The 20,859-nt window shown below is 40.5% G+C and overlaps 1 protein-coding gene across 1 annotated transcript in view; it reads right to left on the bottom strand.

Moving 5' to 3' along the window:
* The window catches only part of LOC121317841 (cat eye syndrome critical region protein 2), a 91,232-nt gene that overhangs the window by 13,119 nt on the left and 57,254 nt on the right, over positions 1-20,859 (bottom strand). The window contains exons 3-9 of the mRNA XM_041253942.1: positions 19,317-19,500; positions 14,342-14,466; positions 12,959-13,042; positions 12,525-12,583; positions 11,560-11,723; positions 2,896-2,985; positions 1,960-2,116 (exon numbers count right to left, since the gene is read on the bottom strand). Of these exons, the coding sequence (XP_041109876.1) occupies positions 1,960-2,116; positions 2,896-2,985; positions 11,560-11,723; positions 12,525-12,583; positions 12,959-13,042; positions 14,342-14,466; positions 19,317-19,500 (863 nt within the window). The remainder of the gene's footprint in view (positions 1-1,959; positions 2,117-2,895; positions 2,986-11,559; positions 11,724-12,524; positions 12,584-12,958; positions 13,043-14,341; positions 14,467-19,316; positions 19,501-20,859) is intronic.

Genomic DNA, 20,859 nt, shown 5'->3' with positions numbered 1-20,859 from the left:
ATTTTATCTTGCTATATAAATCATGCTATATAGACAAACTCCTAAATGGTATAAAAGTTTAAAACGTTGTTTTACGAGGATCTTGCATTCATTTTAAACATTTCTATCATTTGTTGTTTCTTGATGCCTTGTAAACCACTGTAATTCAATACTGTTTGTGAAAATAGAGTTCATTGTAATTGAATACAAAGTAAAATGCCTGTGAATACTAAATCAAGTCTGCTTTTTCACTGTTAAATGATTAAACTACCGTTTACACAGAAAGTTACATAGTAAATATATTAAAACGTAATGACCTTTGCTACCTGACCCTATTCAGATTAGGGACTGGTTCGAAGTAATCGGAATCTGCACAAGAATTGGTAACAGACAAGTGTGATCTGAAACATTGGAGGACATTGTCCACTTATTAGAACAGGTCTGTCCTTGTGTTGGGGTTTTAAAACAAAAACTAGGGTAGATTATTAATTACCGTACCTAGCCAAGGTATAAACAAATGAATGAAAAGCAGTTGAATTTGCAGTCCAAACAAACACAATAATGATAATTAACCTAATTTCCCTTCATTATCTTCTATAAGAACAAACAGGCTATAGCAAAGCCACCCCAGCTCAGCACTAGAAACATCATGCAAGCAGTTTGATTATCGTGGGGAGTTTGACTGTACTGCCAGTGTCAAATTTATAAGAATCATCATTTTTTTAAAACCCCTGCAGGAAATAAATGTACATGCAAAGGCTTTTGATTATGGATTCTATACCTTAAAAGTAGCCCATAAACAATGGAGTCCCTCGTTGCTCATATATGATGCATTAGAGAGGCTTCTTGCATGTACATATTTAAATCAGCAGCTAATTAACCCTCGACAGATGACATCCGACATGTAGCTCGAAAGGGATCACTTATGTGATGAACAGTTTCTGGCACTGCTGCAAACATACTCCAGACGCATACACAGAGACCCGCGAGCACAGGGCTTACTAATGCATTATTCACCAGGAATAAATCATTCCCACTCGGTTTGTTAATCATGTACAATGTGGGAAATCTTTGACTTGATGTGGCACCACACATTGGGCAATACTCCATGTAGCTGTAGCACGGTTCCCCTGGCTTGTTTGAATGAATGCAAAAATAAGCTTAAAAGTGTAGCTCCCATGTAAAAGATCTTGGGTCCCCCCCCTTACCTTTTTGTGATGTTTGCCATCATTGCTTCTTATTGCCTTTACATTGAGGTTTTTTTTTTTGTTGTAGTCTCTTGTTACCGAGATTTTTCACTTCTAGTTGCATGCCATACAGTCGGTGTCTATGCAATAGTAAGTACCAGCATCACGTAATGTACTGCAATGTGTTGCCAGAAAATGAACAGCAACTGCACTAGATGGCGCTGGGTCTTGCTTCACTAAAGACACTTTGGCTAATCCAGCCTGTGTTATACAGCTCTATTGAAATCAATAAAAACAGTAGGAGCTCCTGAATTCAGGTGGAAGGAGACGTCATCAAGGGCCTTATATAGCCCATGACTGACTTAAACAACAACATTTCTGGAATTTTTTTTATGACAATTTATAAAAAAAAAAACACACACAACAAAAAAAACACATTTTGTGCTTGTCTACAGCTCTTGGTAGCACTATACTTGGAAGGTGCGCTAGACAAACTGGTCCTAAGGTAGAAGCAATAATTAAAGTGGAGATTTTTCTCCATTAAAAAACACAGATAATGCTTTATATAGAAGTGTCTGCTAGAATAGGACTGCATCTACTACGTGTTATATATATTAAAAAAAGTCACAGCTTGTTTTTCACATATAAATATATGTTCATGCCAGGTTTCCAGAACAATGTTAATCTGACCATGGTTTACCAAGATTCAAAATAAGTTTAAAGATTGAAAACTTTTAAATGCATTTAATATCTTAAAATATTTAGTAGAGGAAACTGAATCCAACAGCCCTACCTTCAACAGCCTTGACTTTCTCCTCCATCTCCTGCCTCCTCTCCTCCTCCTGCAGCTTCTCCTGCTCTCTCCTCTGGACTGCCAGCACCAGCTGCCGGTCCATCTCCTCGTCCCTGCGTTTCTGCTCCTCCACCTCTGCGATGGCCACCATAGTCTCCTACAACAGGACAACCAAGGAGATCGGGATTGAGGGCAGCAGCCATCATTAGTTTCCTGGATTGAGAAAATGGTGCCAGGGCAGGTGTGGTATGTGTGAAAAGGGAGAGCTGTGGAACTCCTACAGCCCCAACACGCCTGAAGGTGGTCACAGTGCCAATTTGGATGACCTTTGACCAACATTTTTAATGTGGGGTGACCATTTTTAAGTATGTATCAAGGACTAGTAATACATTATTGAAGTAAGAGGTCAAGTGTGGTTGTCTGCTTGAGCAGGAATGACACTATAGACTAGTTGGAACTACACAGGAAAGTAATTACCCAGTTCTATGCCCTTTCAATATATATGGAAAAGAGGAATAATACTGCTACTCATCGCTGAAGAACAACTCACAAGGTGTTTGTGAACAAAAATAAATGGCATCTTTCATTGAATGTTTTGTAGACAAAGTAAAAATAGATGTGAAAAAAAAGTAGTGGTACTTTCTCGCCTGTGCGTAATACCATGGTTTACTGTGGAGAAACCCTGCACCAGGGATATCACTGCCACCCGCAGCTGCAAACTGTAAACACGTAAAAACTTGAGCAACATACTAGTAGGCATTAACTATCCAATTATACCACTGGTGATTGGATAACACTTGACTGTCAAATACAAGGGTTGTCTAGGGACCAGCAGGACAAAAGGAAGTGTGAGGGGGTGTGGGTGCTTCAGGGTTAATGTTTTGCTTGTGGCTGTTTTGGTTTAGGAAGCTCTCTCTCTCTCTCTCTCTCTCTCACCTCCTCCTCCAGTAAGATGCGCTTGACAACCAGCCGCTCTGAACTCCTTACGGGGGTTGTCTGAGACAGCCTCTCCTGGCGCTGCTTCTCCTGTCGATAAACAAAATTAAAAAACAAGGTGGGGAGGTCACAAGGTGGCAAACTCATTGCTCACAGTCCTGTTAAACCCTCACCAATGCCTTTGATGTTCCCAGGTACCCATCCATTAGAGCCAATCTGCAATTACTCAATTCGACAGTTCGTCCAGAAAGGCTGCAGTGATGGCTTTCGACAGTGCTGTAAAACGGCAAACTGTTTCAGAGAAGGGGCCCTTTTGTTTCAGCAATTTCCAAAAGGAAGCAACTTGCTTCCTCTTGGATTCACTTATTTACTGTGGGTCAGCTGGGGCCACCACTGCCTGTACATTTCAATACACAGAGTACCTCTCAATACTGAAAGGCGGACGAGGGAGCTGTAGGTTAAGAAGAACTGGGTGTGCATTAAAAAATCTCTCAATACTGCAAAAAGCAAGCTATAGGTTAAGAACTGGACATGCATTAAAACTTGGACAAAGAACACTGGGATTGAAACAGCCTTTAAATGAATAACCTATAGATAGACAGACAGACAGACAGACATTATATATAGTGCCTATAGTAAGCCTAAAGTAGAATCAATACTTGGTAGAACCACCTTTGGCAGCAATTACAGCAGAGTCTTTTGGGGTAAGTCTCTACCAGGTTTGCACATCTGGATCATGCAATATTCGCCCATTCTTCAAGCTCTGTCAAGTTGGATGGGGATCGTTGGTGGACAGCAATCTTCCAGTCTTACCACAGAATCTTAGTTGGATTTAAGTCCGGGCTTCAACTGGGCCACTCTAGGACATTCACTTTCTTGTTTTTAAGCCACTCCAGGTGTTGCTTTGGCTGTGTGCTTGGGGTCGTTGTCCTGCTAAAAGATGAATCTCCGTCCCAGTGTTCGGTCTTTTGCAGACTGAAGCAGGTTTTCCTCAAGGATTTGCCTGTATTTAGCTCCATCCATTTTGCTCTCTACCCTGACACGCTTCCCAATCCTGGCCGATGAAAAGCATCCCTATAGCATGATGCTGCCACCACCATGCTTCACAGTAGGGATGATGTTACCTGGGTGATGTGCTATGTTGATTTTGCGCCAGACATAACGCTTTGCATTTAGGCAAAATAGTACAATTTTTGTTTCACCGGACCACAGAATCTTTTGCCACATCTTTTCAGAGTCTCCAACATGCCTTTTTGCAAATTCAAAATGGGATTTTACATGGGCTTTTTCTGAAATGGCTTCCTTCTACCCACTCTTCCATACAGGCCAGATTTGTGGAGTACCTCAGCTTTGTTGACACATGGACAGTTTTTCCCACCTCAGCCATGGAACTCTTTCAGAGTTGTCATTGGCAGTGTTGTCAGTGGCTTCTCTGACTAATGTCCTTCTTACCCAGCTGCTCAGTTTGGGAGGACGGCCTGCTCTAAGCAGATTCTGGGTGGTGCCGTATACCTTCCACTTCTTAATGATCGACTGTGCTCCAAGGGATATTCAATGACATTTTAAATCTTTTTTATATCCCTGCCCTGATCTGTGCCTTTCCACAACTTTATCCCAGAGTTGTGTTGAAAGCTCCTTGGTCTTCATGGTAGTATCTTTGCTTTGAATGCACTACCCAACTGTTGGACCTTACAGAGACAGGTGTATTTAATTTGAAATCACGTGAACTTATTAACTTATTGTGTGAATTCTGAAGGCAACTGGTTGCACCTGAGCTTATTTAGGAGTGTCACAGCAAAGGGGGTGAATACTTATCTAATGAAGACTTTTCAGGTTTTTAGTTTTAATTGATTTTTCCCCCCCCCCCCCCCCCCCCACACACTGAAAGTGCCGAGTAATCCAATTTAAATGCATCAAGATTTCAGGTTGTAACACAACAAACTGTGAAAACGTCCAAGGGGGCGAATACTTCCTACAGGCACTGTACATAAACACACACACAGAGTAGATGCCACTCATTAACAACTTCTCGTTTAACAGCAAAAAGTTGTTTTAACTGAACGTTATTTAGCAAAAACCCATATTTTCAATTGTATGCATACTATAGTTGTAGAAACTTCGCACTGAAATACAAGTCTTGGTTCATTAGTGTTAAAAAAATACACAGTACTGTATTGTACACATAGTACTACAACAACGTACTATCAGTATCCTTAAAAACAGAAAACAAACTTGGTGTACAGGACTTACATTTAATACAGAAGCATCATTTTAGAAGTAGTAGTTGTCCAATGTTTGTTTTTTTATGATTTGCCACCACCTAAATCACATTCAATTTTGCATGCAGCTTCGTAGCCATAAGGACTGATGCAGCTTTCTATTTTCTCCGATTCGCTTTTTGTTGGTGTGTCATTTTCCACTTCGTAATTTGTTTAAATTGATTTACACAAAGAATAATAATGCCTTCTATTTTTCACTGTGTGATTGTTTGTCTGTAGAAACTGTGTTTGCTTTTATATTTTGTTGTTTTCCTGTTCATTTCGCAATGTGTGAATAGCTTGGCACTTAGTATTTTTCTTCAATTCGCTCTTTGATTGTTTGTCTTCATACAAAGACCGATACAGATTTCAACGTCAATAATCCGAGTGCAACATACAAACAGACAGACATACATATACATTTTATATATATGTATGTATGAGTGAAGGACTGGTTAAGAAAGGAGCAAAATCTGAAAGAACAAACTAACTGGAGGGTAAACTAAGAAATTAAAGAAATAATGTAAGGGCTTTTAGATTAAAACTAAAGATGGGTTAATGAATACACCTGGTAAATATGGGAGATTAAAAGTGAAGTACTTAAAAAATAGATGGTGAGTAAGTAGATTCAAGAAAATGCACAGAGTCCTTTTCTTCAATCAGTTGCCAGGTTTATTGAAATATGCAGGGAGTCTGGTCCCAGGTACAGGACAAACAACACTCAAAATTACAATGTTTGCGTGACATTAAATACCCTTCTGTATAGATGGTCCACCTCCCCTTTCTCTGACATTAACCAGTGGTTAAGGTAATTTAATTTATTGTGTGAGTGTTAATGTGTGTGTGTCTGTGTGTGTAGTCTAGTGTGACAACCTCTGAACTCAGTGCATTCTTCACACTCCTGGAGACAAAAGGTCCATACACCTGCCTTTTGTTATCTCCTTGCGACCCCCTTTGATGCCAGTGGGATTATCTCTTTTGATCTCTCTGAAGTCTAGAGCCTGTTCCCTTCTAGTCCACAGCATTGTTATCTCATTAGCTTGCAGTCATTGTTGGGCAGTTTGTAGACGCATCGTCTCTATCAGTGGTTAGCAGTACATGCAATTTGAACCAAACAGTCTGCTATCTGCAATATTAGTCTCTTTTCAGAAAAGAACACCAGTATAGCTCTGCTAGTCCACATGCATAGCAAACCCCTAATCAATTCTCAATCCATGTTTTCCAACAAAAAGTAATTAAATCTGGTTTAAAATAAATATGTCTTGTTTAGCAGAGACCATACATGGGGACATTACGACCCAGTAGAGGTTGCCGGAGTCAGGACCAACTCCAGTTTAAATCAACTGACTAATTAGGGGATTAATTAGTTATGTTTAAATGGGTGTGAGTACGTGTGTTTCGTGTGGGTGATGGTAAGAGTTTGGTTGGAGAGCAGGAGATCAGATTGTTATTGTGAGTGTTGCGAGAAATGGGAAACAAACTATTGGAAAAGGTATTGGACTACGACTTGGATTGCGATTTGGTTTTGGTGACGAGGCAACAGGCTTCGCCTGCCTTGTTATTAGGGAAACATTTGTTTAGATAGGGCCCGAGATTGGGTTAGGTTTTGTTTTGTTAATTTTCTTTTTTGTAAATAATAAACACACACTACGGCATTTCCTTTGCATCCTGTGTCTAAAGTGTTTACTCTAATAAGGAAAACGTGTGTTTTTCCAGTTTTTATTGAAATTTACGCAGTTTAATGTCTCAATGTACTCTGAAATTAAAGCATAGAACAAATAAACAATTGGAGATAAAACAGAAATCATGGAATTGTTTTGTTTAACAAAATGTAATCTAAATTTGACTCAAAGTAGCCACCTTTTGCAGATATAACAGCTGAACACACTCATGGCATTCTTTCTATAATGGAATTCAAATATTGTTCAGAAAGTTCTTCCCAACACTGTTGCAGAAGTTCCCACAAATATGTTGCACTTGTAGGTTGCTTTGCTTTCACCCTTTTGTCCAGTTCATCCCAAACCAGCTCGATGGGGTTTAAGTCTGGAGACTGTGCTGGCAATTCCATGATTTGAAGCCTACCATCTTGTTCTTTTCTTCTAAGGTAGTTCTGACATAGCCTGGAGGTATGTTTTTGGTCATTATCTTGCTGTAGGATGAACCCGACCAACTAGGCATATACCAGAGGGTATTGTATGGCGCTGCAAAATGCTGTGGTAGCCGTTTTGGTTCAAGGTGCCACTCACTCTGTGCAAATCGCCGACTCTGGATCCAGCAAAAGAGCCCCAGACCATCACGCTTCCTCCTCCATGTTTGACAGTTGGTGTCGCACACAGAGGAACCAACCTTTCGCCTACTCGACGGCGTACAAAATCCCTGCGTGATGAACCAAAGATTTCAAATTTTGATTCATCGGTCTATAAGATCTTCTTCCAGTCTTCAATAGTCCACTGGCGGTACTTCATGGCCCAGGCAAGCCTCTTTTTCTTATTTTGCCATCTTAATGGCTTTCTTACTGCCACTTGATCTGTCAAACCTGCAGCTCGAAGTCTTCTCTTCACAGTTGAAACTGAGACTTGCTTACTTCGACCAGTGTTAAGCTGTGCTTGAAGCTCTTGTCCTGTGAGCCGCCTATCACGCAAGCTGTTGACTCTCAGAATTTTGTTTTCTGAGTCTGTTGTGGCTTTGGGTCTGCCAGACCTCTTCCTGTCAGCGTTTCCTCCAGTTTCCAAGTGCCTTTTGATGGTGTAGGAAACTGTACTCACTGACACCTTGGCTTTCTTTGCAATTTCTCTAAAGGAAAGACCTACACTTTTAAGGGTTATAATGGTCTGTCTGTCTTCCTTTGTTAATTGCCTTTTTCTCGCCATTATGATAGCAATATACTACTTCCTGCAGTACAATACTGTCCAAATAATGCTTAAGAGGGTGTAGTAACACAGTCTGTTCCAACACTGCTTTTAGAGACAGAGGGTTTGTGAGTAATAAACAAAAGTTGGGACACCTGTAGGAATTGTTAGCATCAACTTTCAAGGCTTATTTTACTTCCATTGCTGCAGAACAGCTGTAAGTTGTTAACCCATTACTTGTTCCCTGAAAGGCCTTTTTGTACAACTCCGAAATGTACATTATTTTTCAGTTTTTGGTAACCTAAACGTTTTAATTTATCCTCTGGTAGTTTACCGCTTACCTTTGTACCATTTCAGGTTATTCACTGGACTTGAACTGCTTACATTTCAATAAAAATTGGAAAAATGGGGGATGATCTAAAACTTTTGACCCTTAGTATATATACAGTGTCTTGCAAAAGTACTCAGACCCCTGACCAATTCTCTCATATTACTGAATTACAAATGGTAACAGCTTTAAGTCTTTTGGGGTAAGTATGTACCAGCTTTGCACACAGTGTCAGGGTGATTTTGGCCCATTCTTCTTGGCAGATTTGCTCCAGGTTGTTCAGGTTGGTTGGACGACGCTTGTGGACCGCAATTTTCAAATAGTGCCACAGATTCTCAATGGGATTGAGATCAGGACTTTGACTGGGCCACTGTAGGACATTCACTTTTTTGTTCTTGAGCCACTCCAATATTGCTTTGGCCTTGTGCTTGGGATCATTGTCCTGTTGAAAGGTGAATTTCCTCCCAAGCTTCAGTTTTTTAGTGGACTGAAGCAGATTCTCTTGCAGTATTTTCCTGTATTTTGCTCCATCCATTCTTCCTTCAATTGTAACAAGATGCCCAGTCCCTGCTGATGAGAAGCATCCCCACAGCATGATGCTGCCACCACCATACTTCACTGTAGGGATGGTGTGTCTTGAGGCATGGGCAGTGTTAGGTTTGCGCCACATATAGCGCTTTGAGTTTTGGCCAAAAAGCTCTATCTTGGTCTTATCAGACCACAAAACCTTTTCCCACGTCAGCTGGGTCACTCTCACGCTTTCTGGCAAACTCCAGATGTGCTTTCAGATGGTACTTTTTGAGTAACGGCTTCTTTCTTGCCACCCTCCCATACAGGCCAGTGTTATCCAGAGCTCTTGATATGGTTGATTGGTGCACCATTACTCCACTCCCAGCCACTGAACTCTGTAGCTCCTTCAAAAGTGACTGTTGGCCTCTCTGGCTTCTCTCACAAGTCTCCTTGTTTTGAGGGACGGCCTGTTCTTGGCAGTGCCTGGGTATCTTCCTGATTATTGATCCAACTGTGCTCACTGGGATATCCAAACACTTGGATATTATTTTGTACCCTTTCAATAATCTGTGCATTTGTATTACTTTATCTCTAACTTCTATAGAATGCTCTTTGGTCCAGAAAATGTGACAGCAACTTTAATGGGTCACAGGTGGAGGCCAATGGTAAGGTAATTGTGTCCCCGTTAGGGCAATTTCTTTCATCGGTGCAAACTGGGAGCTTCCACAGCACAGGGGTTGAATACTTATGCAAGCAATATATTTCAGTTTTTTTATTTTTCACTAACAATAATTGATTCTGAGTTTCGGTGTTTAAAAATTAAATATCAAACAGAACGAAATATCAATGTACCATTTGTATTTCGGTAATATGAGAGAATTGGTCAGGGGTCTGAATACTTTTGGAAGGCACTGTAATTCACACACACACCCACACACCCACACACCCACACCCCTCCAAAATTGACATCCTTGATAAAGATGAGCAAAAAAGGCTGTATAAAATAAACACAGGTAATGAGCTATATTTTAATTTTCCAACATGTGGAATATATTGTACTTTATTAATGATTCAAGGGAATCAACCAAAACTACACATCTCAAATTATAAATTTATTTCCAAAGAAATTGTGTCACAATTATTGGCACCCTTATTTTCAGTACTTTTTGCACCCTCCCCTTGCAAGGATAACGACATTGAGCCTTTGACAGCCTATGAGATTGGAGAACATATTGGCAGGGATCTTAGCCCATTCCTCCATACAGAATCTTTCCAGATCCTTGATATCCTTCGGTCTGTGCTTATGGACTGCTCTCTTCAGTTGAAACAACAAAATGGGATTCAAGTCCGGAGACTGAGATGGCCATTGCAAAATGTTCATTTTGTGGTCAATTAACCATTTCTTTGTGGATTTTGATGTGTGCTTGGGGTCATTGTCTTGCTTGTCTTGAAGATCCACTTGTGGCCAAGTTTCAGCCTCCGGGTAGAAGCTACCAGGTTTTTGGCTAAAATGTCCTGGTACTTGGTAGAGTTCATTATGCACTTGACCTTAACAAGGGTCCCAGGACCAGTGGAAGCATAACAGTCACATATCAAAGATCCACCACCATATTTTACAGTAGGTATGAGGTTCTTTTCTGCATACGCCAAACCCACTGCTGGTGTGTGTGGCCAAAGAGCTCTATTTTCGTCTCATCTAACCATAGCACCCGGTTCCAATCCAAGTGCCAATGCCGTTTAGCAAACTCCAGGCGCTTACATTTGTTGGTTGCTCTCAATAAAGGCTTTTTTCTGATAACCCTTCCAAATAGGCTACAGTAAATAGTATTTTCATACAACATTTAAGTACTAATAATGAGGTGCCTGGGGTTGTGTTGAGCCTTGTTTGAGAGCATCAATATAGTTAATCTTCAATTACAGGAAAACATCCCATCTTCAGCAGTTAAATTAATACAAAACATCAAAATAGTACTGCATGAATGTACTTTGATATTAATTTCATATCAGACAAACGTGTCCAATGTATCAACAATCTCTACCCACTTAACAGATCTGGGTTCTTTAATATTCTAATACCGCACTCCACCCCCCACCACCACCACCACCACCACGCACCCAGAACTCCGAATCTGTTGTATTGCCGTCACAGTCACTTAGTTAAGTGAAAGAAATCACTGTTGATTACTTGCAGAGTGTCCTGGGAGGCATTTTGGTTGTGCCTGAAGCGCAGAAATAAGCTGCTTCCTTTGGAACTGCTGCTAGTAATATGTTGAGTGGAGTCTCATGGCAAGGGGAGCTGGAGCTTACTGAAACTCGGAAATCATTGAGCAGAAAAGCCCTGTCCATCTCGGACGTCATTTTGAACCTCTTCTGGCTACAATGCGTAGATCCACCCCTTGCAGAGATATCTGGACCACTACAGCAGCAGCTTGGGGGAGTTCACAATTTGCTTGTGGTTTAATTGGTTTATTTTATTAATTTAGGTCGGACTGAGGCATGATCTCAGGGGGGTGGGGGGGCAGCAGCAACAACAATTGCTGTGGCCACAACGGAACCAGCCTTCAGCTGACCTCCTCTGAGGCGGTAGAATAGCTAGAAATGGTGGGCTCACAACACCCCAAAAATAGCCCCCACCCCCCCAAGAAACCTTTCCACTATCTCTAGGAGCAGCATGTTTCATCATGTGAATTTAATTATGTTGTATGTCCTCGTCACTGACCTTGTACACAATCATGCTGCTGATTTCTGGGAGGAAGTTTTCACTGATCAGTTTGTAGAGCTGCCTGTCTTTAGAAGAAGGTTTTTCTTTTATGCTCTCTGCCAGGCTCTGCCACTCCTCCTCCGTGGCACAGGCCAGCGACCAGGCCCCTCGCTCGCACTCTGCTGGGTGGAAACAGGAACACACTGCAGCCTTGATTTCTTTATGCACACTCTTAAAACACATTTTCAATTGTTATTATATACATTAAGGGGGTGTACAGCTCATTATGTCTCATGTATAATGAGACATGACAATATAACATTCAGAAAAAACAGTTACATATTTAAAATTGCAATAAAACTAAATCTCAAAACATTTTCTGAAAGTAGTTCATGTTAGAGCCCACAAGTACTTTCAGTTTAAAAGTTGGTTTTCTAGGACCTTGAAAGAAAGTTCTCAGTTTGCATGCCCTTTTGGGAGAGGTGTTAGGGTTTCATGTCCCACTGGCTTGAGACTACCTGATAACAAGGCATGCAAACAGAGCCTCCTTTAAAACTAGTATGGTACCAGGTATTTATTTTTGTAATGAAAAGACAAGCAATAACACATGCAAAAACAGCACAGTGGAAATGTTCGCGTGACTCTAGACAGCCAACACCCCTGGCTGATTTTACACTGCCCGACAGGTGCTATTCTGTATACTATTCTTGTATAGTTACTCATTTTCTTTAGGAAGGTAGTAAAATATAAGCCAGCAGGTCTCTTAACCTAAATGGCATTTTTTCATGTGCACTAATCAAAAGCAAAAGCTGTAACGGATGACTACTTTAACAGATCATTGCATTGCCTTGGGAGCTGGCACAGTGAACAGGTCCAAGCAGGAGTCCAGTTAGCCACTGAGGCGGCTAGTATCAAAACATCTACAAACGACCTGGTACGAAACACTTCTAACAATAGAATTAGGAGGGGGTACAAACCCTTACCAGCATCTGTCTGCAAACCTCCAGTGCCATTCTCTTGTTTGTGTTCACTCACCAACTCGCTGGAAGCAGGAAACAAGTCATGGCTTAAATTGAAATATGTTTTAAAAAAAAAAAAAAAAAAAAAAAAAAAAAAAAAAACACACTTAAAAAAAAAAAATACAGGAAAAGTGACCCCAAGTTTTCAAACCCTTTTCACAGAAACTGCCTGTAAACTGTACTCACAGCACTGAGATTTCTAAGTAACTTTCTATGTAACTTAATTATTTAAATTTCTGTAAGACTGTATATTAGATAAGCAGAACAGGTTTGTCAGCGTTTCATTCCTAGGAAGGTGCACTATAGCTGTGCTGACTCTCCTAAACTACTAAATATGGGTACAATACAAACAGAACGTATGCAATAAACAGGAAACAATAAATAAATTAGAACGTTACCTCAGTCGTTTAGCTTCTAACTTTTGTTTTTTTGGTGGTCTGCCCCTTCGTTTGACTGGCTTTTCTTCAACTTCAGCATCTTCCCTGTTTTTGAAAAGGGAAAGAAACGATTTTAAAATGGTACACATTTAAAAATTAATTTGCCATCACAATATATACTTATTTTATATAATAGATTTTTTTATGTAGTAGCTGGCATTCTGGAATTGTCCCAATTCAGCTGTTTAAATTCAGGTTTAAAAAACATACTTCCTGTTCCATTTATTTTTATATAAATACAATACAAAATTAACGTTGATAGAGAGCTGTGGTCATTTCACTCAGGAGGATAGCCGTAAAACAGCCCACTCCAATTCATCTATCTTCATTCATGGAATAACTACAATACACCATGACCGTATGTGTGCGTCTGACACACACATGTATACTTTATGCATGCTTCTAGGTAGAAAGCATTTTACATTGAACAATGCCAAGATGACACTAAGCTCTTCATACATTTCAGCAAAGCCTCCTTTGCCAGGGAAGCCTCTAATCACATAAACATCCTCCCTCTAGGTGCTGACATCTGCACTGAAGCCCTCGAAAACAGCTCCAGCAAGGGCACTAATTTCACGTTTAGAATGCAGCGAGTTCATGTGTATGACGGGAGAATGAGGGGGTGGGGAAGCTACAGCAATATCTGGGACAAGGTGCTGACACTTGAGATATTCTGCCTTATTTGAGAGGAGCATGTGCAGAAGAGGTTTTCTGCTTCCATAGGTCTGATAGACATCTCTCAATCGGTCTGGATAGAACTGTGTGCGCAGCTCGCATAGAGGTAAATTGTGCAAATTCTCTTCAAATACATTTTCAGCCCAGTCAAACCGCCTGATCTGGCTGAATCGACTGTAAGGGGCTGTGTATCGCCCTATATACAGCAGGGATGGGCCACAACTCTATTTTATTAAAGCATTTTACAGCACCAAGAACTCCACCTGGATTTTAACTTATTTTGAGGGGATGAGGACAAAGACAGCTAGTTGTTGCAATACAGGAAGATTCTCCACTGCTGTAAAAGGCTTATGCCAGCAGTCTATAAATTGATTACATTTATTCATAAACAAGGGATCCTTCAGATCACACTTAACTTTCAACACTGCAGTCCTGCAGGAAATATAACTCCACTAAAAAGCACAGACCACTCTAGTAGTATAGGAAAGATCACACAGAAGATTGGATGAGTAAACCAATTGGGGTACCAAGGACACAATTCTGTGTACTTTACCATAACAGGTAGATTTAAGCTCCATGACATAATAAATACTGAACAAAGCAGCTGGTTTGGGGACTGAAATTAAGAAGCAGAAAGCATGGGTAAAATCCTAGGTGTTAATAACTTGCCTTTGTGCTGTCCTCCCTTTCAGCGGCTGCTCCTTGTACATGCGTGTTCCGTAGAAATACCAATAGAGGGCGCCATCACCATCTTCTCCCAAAGGCTCCACCCGCAAGCTGTCGGCATCCAGGCCCTGTGAGCAGAGGAGGGTGTTCAGAGCAGGCTGGAAAGGGAGCACCTCCAGGGCTCACACAACAGTGTGTAGACCACCTGGTCCCTTCTAAAAGTATAAAAAAGCACAGCGAAAGCACGGTAGAGCATAGGAAAGCCCACAAAGGTATAGTACAGCATATTAAACATGGCAAGCCTTGGACCACTGTGGTAAATGCATAGTAAAACTATATTTGCGTGTTTGGACAGGCACCCTCAGTAGGGTTATAACCAAGGACACACACTTTTAAAACCTTAATTACTAGACCGTTAATCTTCTCATTTCTCCACATTTGCCCTGTGTATATGACCTGCTGTAACTAGCCCCATTCTCACCTCTGCAAGGCTAATGTCCAATACATGCAAAATGCCACCCATTCCTCTTAATGGGATAATTGAGAGATCCTTCACACTTTATCAATCAGTTCACATCACTGAGCAATACAAGTACCAAATCAAAACATTGAAGACATCGAAAAATACTTTGTCGAAATGTGACGCAACCGATTTGGAAAACCCCAGATTCTCACTGTATCCCCAGCGAAACCAATAATGACTTCAGATTGCTTGATGACAGGAGACAACTTATTTAATGCCCCTGGGGAAAAGACCAAGTTCCCACTCCAGATGAGGTCCCGTGGTAAAAGGTTAAGTGATACATTTATTAGACTACATCAATGCAGGAAGAGCCTGGAACCAGAGGACATTTAAGCCTCCCACTGGAGAAAATATCATTTAACACCTGATAAATAAAAAAGTACAAAGAGCAAAAAGACAAACAGTAGCATAGCATTGTCAAAAACACTGTCAAGAAGTGGCTACTGTACTTCTGATCAGAGTCGGGACTCCAGCTATGTTAGAGGAAAGGGAGGAGAAACGCTACATATATACAGTGCCTATAGAAAGTCTACATCCCCTTTCAAAATGTTCACCTTTTGTTGCCTTATAGCCTGGAATTAAAATGCATTAATTGTTTGTTTTTTGTTTTTGTTTTTGTTTTTTTTTCACACATCTTACCCCACAACTTCCAAGTGAAAAACATATTCTAGAAATTTGTAGAAAATTAATTCAAAATAAAAACTGAAATAGCTTGGTTGGATAAGTATCCACTCCCCTTGTAAGAGCAATCCTAAATTAGCTCAGGTGTAACCAATCGCCTTCAAAATCACATACCAAGTGGCCTCCACCTGTGTTACATTGTAGTGATTCGCATGATTTCAGGATAAATTCAGCAGTTCCTGTAGGTTCCCTCTGCTGGGTAGTGCATTTCAAAGCAAAGACTCAACCATGACCACCAAGGCGCTTTCAAAAGAACTCTAGGACAAAGTTGTTGAAAGGCACAGATCAGGGGATGGGTATAAAAAAAATATATATATCAAAGGCCTTGAATATCCCTTGGAGCACGGTCAAGATGATTATTAAGAAGTGGAAGGTGTATAGCACCACCAAGTCCCTGCCTAGATCAGGCCGTCCCTCCAAACTGGATGACCAAGCAAGAAGGAGACTGATCAGAGAGGCTACCAACAGGCTAATGGCAACTTTGCAAGAGCTACAGGTTTCTATGGACAAGACTGATCAAAGTGCGTATGCGACAACAATATCCCAAACATTCCACAAATCTGGCCTGTATGGTAGGGTGGCATGGAGGAAGCCATTAGTCAAGAAAGCCCATCTTGAGTCCCGTTTGAAGTATGCAAAAAAACACAAATGAAATTCTGCAGCCATGTTGCAAAATAATAGCCTTGTGGCCTAAATAAAAAGCGTTATGTTTGGCGCAAACCCAACACAGCGCATCACCCAAAGAACACCATCCCTACTGTGAAGCATGGTGGTGGCAGCATCATGTTATGGGGATGTTTCTCATCGGCAGGGACTAGGACACTTGTCAGGACAGAAGGGAAAATGAATGGAGCAAAGTACAGAGAAGTCCTTGAGGAAAACCTGCTGCTCTCTACAAGAAAACTGAAACTGGGACCGAAGTTCACATTTCAGCATGACAACGACCAAAAGCACACAGCCAATGCTAAAGTTCCCTTGGCTAAGGAACAAAAAAGGTAAATGTCCTTGAGTGGCCCAGTCAGAGCCCTGACCTAAATTCAATCGAAAATTTGTGGCATGACTTAGAAGATTGCTGTCCATCAACACTCCCCAAGGAACTTGACAGAGCTTGAACAGTTTTGTAAAGAAGAAAGGTCAAAATATTGCCAAATCTAGGTGTGCAACTTTGGTAGACCTATCCCAACAGACTCACAGCTATAATTGCTGCCAAGGGTTCTTCCACCAGGTATTAACTCAGGGGGATGGAAACTTATCCAATTATGCTCTTTCAGCTTATTTTTAACATATAATTTCTCAAAAAAAACCTTTCCCCTTAATAGTGTGGAGTATGGTGTGTAGATAAGTCGAAAAAAATCCTCATTTAAATGAATGAAACTGAGGCACTGACACAACAAAATGTGAAAAAAATTCGAGTGTAGACTTTCTGTATGCACTGTGTGTGTGTGTGTACATATATAATTATTATTATACAGGACCAAATGTGTACTATATCCAAGAATGCCATGTTTAAGGAGAGAGCTAGACACCTATATCACATGAAACAAACATTTAATAAACGGTCTGCGAAACAGGCAGTCAAAAACAAGCAAAAACCTTGCCACTTATGGAAGAATCAATATTGTAAATGAAGGTGGATTTTCCAGAAATTCAGGAGAATAATGTGAACTAGGGAATGCAATTTGTTTGAACTCTAACACTTAGGCTGATTGTTTTTCAGGTTATTGCTGCTGTTCTCTGGAACAGCAAATTGCCACTTTGTACTGTTATATATGGTAGCATAAATTTACAGGCATGTACAGCAAGTCAATATTGTTACTGTGTGTCAAAGGTGATCCTCTAGCCCAGAGGTTCTTGACCTCCGAGTCATGACCCCACATGAGGTCACTAGGCTATTTGAATGACAAGTTGCAATACAAAAAATACATTAAAACAAAGGCAGCTCACATTGAGAATGAGGTCACAAACACTACAGTCTAGCATAATAGCACTGACCACATACAAGCGAATGAACTTAGAACTACACTCTTACAGCTACAGCTATGAAGATAAATACCCACTCAGTTAAAATCCTTACACAGCTGCTAAAATCCAGTTACAACTCAGGAGAGGGCGAGACACTGCTTAGCTTAGGGGGTGTGTAGGCGAGATGGCTTATGTATGGAATAAAACAACGATAAGTTTTGAATTGGTAAAAATAATTCACAGTTTCGAGTGCCATTAGGCACGAGAAAATTCGGATTATTTTTCTTACCGATTCAACACCGAGTTGTTTTGCCAGTTTCTTCCCAATTGATACTTGTTCCGTAACGACATTCAACAGATTGCTAATTAATTGGATTTGGGTTTCACTCCTTTGTTACGCTTAGTAAAAATGTTTGTCCCTCACCTTCCGGCAATGGTGTTATGAGTTCCTCTGAGTTTGAAATTCCACTTTACACAGACACAAGTATCTGTTGTACATGAAGTTAGTAGCAAGCACTCTTAAACTTAACCTGTCACTCCAAGGAGCCGATGCCACAGTCCTTGACCTTGTGGGGGAGAAGTTTTAGCAGCAAAAACTGGAAGCCAAGAAGCTATCTGTTTCCAACACTCAAGGCTTATTTAGAAGAAAGTGGCACCGAGTTGGATGAATTTTTCCAGGATACTATAAAAAGAACAGTTGCAGAAACTCATGCACAGCTTTCCCAGTACTCACCAGCTATGCCCAAGACACCATTTACCCAGGCAAGGAACCCTTTCATCATAAATGTCGATGTTCCAAGCAATGCCCAAGTAGAGTTCAACAAACTCCTCAGTAGTGGCACAAGCTAAATCTCAGTTTTTTTTATCAATGCCCCACAGTCAGTTTTGGATCAAGTGCTTAGATGAGTACCTGATTTCTTTCAGAAATAGTCCTGTGCCATTTGTGTCACTATTATAGAAAATTGTTCAGTAAAGCGCACTTCCTAGGTTTTTTTTTGCCACCTATTCTTCAAGCAGGGAAGTGTGCTGGGGGCGGGGTCATGGACCTGGTTCACAAAAAAAGGGATCGTGGAGGGGAGGGGAGCCAAGAACTAATGTGCTAGTAAATACATTCCATTAAAACATTTTTTTTAAAAAGATTCATAAAAATGTAGGGAATAACGTACACATTGTAAGGCTGTAATTCAACCTGAGGGTTTTAGAAGTGAGCAACTTCTTTAAAGTTGTAGTGGCCCTTATTTACTTGTTTAATTTTTATGTTTTATTTCCGAAATGTTTGTGTATTTAAGTAAATCAAACGTCCCATTAGAACGTACGTCTGATTTTGACTGTAATAGAGTCATCAATTGACTTTACTGAAGGAGGCCAATTAGCCCTTGAATGCTTTTCCAGTTCCTGGTAGCATATTGATGCCCATGCATCAACAATGTGACTCTGTGTAGCGTTTACTTATTATAATTAATACATTCAAGGACCATCAAAATACTGTTAAACAGTCTTGCTTTGTAAACTTCGAGAAGGTGTCATTGCACACTCCTAACGTGTGCAGTATTATGGATATGTCTGTCTGCATGTGACATTTATTGAACATGCAATAAAATGGGAATATTTAATTCCACTTGCATGTAAACACATTGCGCAGAAATATGGAATACTCCTATTCAGGATACTGAAGTCTTGGATGCAAACATAGCGATTCAAAAAGAGCTACAAAACAACCCCCAGCTCTGCTAAAGCCAGCCGCAGAAGAGTTTCGAGCAATACCGTTACCAGATCAAAAGACGTCAGCAGCAGTGGAGTTTCAAACGATACCTTTAACAGATCAAAGACGTCGGCAGCGTCCAGCCTGTAATCGCAGAGCCGGTGAAGGAGCTCCACCTGGGTGCGAAGGGGCAGCTCCTGGAACACAGCCTGCTTCAAGGGGTTGGGCTTCCCTTCCTCCAGCTCCCATCGGTAATTGATGATATCTTCCAAGTACCGCTGGAACGTCGCGTACCTGGCAAAACAGCAAAATAGATTCCCTAATGAATTCCGTAGTTAGAAAAAAACAAACCAACAGCATTTACTTCCTTGCATACTTTTACTGTACAGTACATGCTTATGCAAGACGTGTTCTTGTACAGTAAATACTTCAAACAGCTGGATTTGAAACACTGGGACTTTCAACAAGCATGTTACTAACATCCTCCTCAAACAAACAATCAGCTGTCGTGTCATGAAAAACTATATATCACCATAATGCAGAGTTGGCTAAACCGCGGTTCGCTTTTGCAGTTCAAGTGCGGCTCCCAGTGAAATGCTGGGTGTCGCACACTGTGGCTCAAATGAACTGAATAAACAAAAATGAAGAGAGACAGTAAAAATAAAACACAAGTTTATTATTTTTGTTCTCTGTATTCATTTGTGCTGATTATTCTCTCTTCTCTCCCATTCTCTAGTTCTCTCTCTGTTCACTCAAGGATATTTTGTCAGTTGCTGACTTTCGACACCACTCACTGGCACATGAGTATTTCAATCACCGACTGAAAGTATATTTCATAATTTTCATTTGTTTCGTGGAGACAATGGCATTGAGCAAACCCTCCACTAGTAATAAACAAAAAAGTATGAGGCTTTAAACCAGACAGAGAAAGAGTTTGCTTTCACTGAAAACAGTGGTAAACCTTATCTGCACCAGATCGCAAGGCAAGCAACCTCAAAACGTCACAAACACATTTTCATCTGAATATCCTCCTCAGGCTTCAAGCAGATGCTGCTTTCGGAGTTCAGTAAAGAAGATGATTTAACGACTCAAACGAGTTTTGTATGGCAAGCCTGGAATATCGCTCGTGGCAAACGTCCTTATTCATATGAATGAATCTTTTTATAAAATTGGAGTGTTGGCGCTAGACTAGAGAATGCATGTTTCAATGTTATATTTCAGGTCTAAAATTATTAGAATTTACATATCTTGCGTCTTGTCATGAGCAGGTACTGTAATCCCTTTCAAAATAAATGCAGTGCATTTGTCATCCACAAAGCTTAACAATATTTAATACATGCAGCAGTCATACACACACAAAAGTGTTTTTTGACCCATATTTCTCATACATGTACATAATTAGAAACTTCACTTAAAACAAAAAAGAATAATAAAGTAAAGTAAACAGCAGATTTGATTGAACTACTGAGGAGGAGACAATGGCCTTATTGCCTAGGAGTAGCAGAGAGAAACATTATCTCATCCAATCTCTAAAGTCTCAATTTGTTCATACAGCGTGCCATTGCAGTTTCTCTAGGAAAGTATATCTGGAAAGCAGCTAGTCAGGTAGTTAGGCTATGTTAGTCATAATGGATACATTTTATTTCTAACTAT

The sequence above is a fragment of the Polyodon spathula genome, chromosome 7, assembly GCF_017654505.1.
Source record: "Polyodon spathula isolate WHYD16114869_AA chromosome 7, ASM1765450v1, whole genome shotgun sequence".
Lineage (NCBI taxonomy): Eukaryota > Metazoa > Chordata > Actinopteri > Acipenseriformes > Polyodontidae > Polyodon > Polyodon spathula.
Note: the sequence above shows the minus strand (reverse complement) of the source record. Positions and strands in the feature narration are given on the sequence as shown.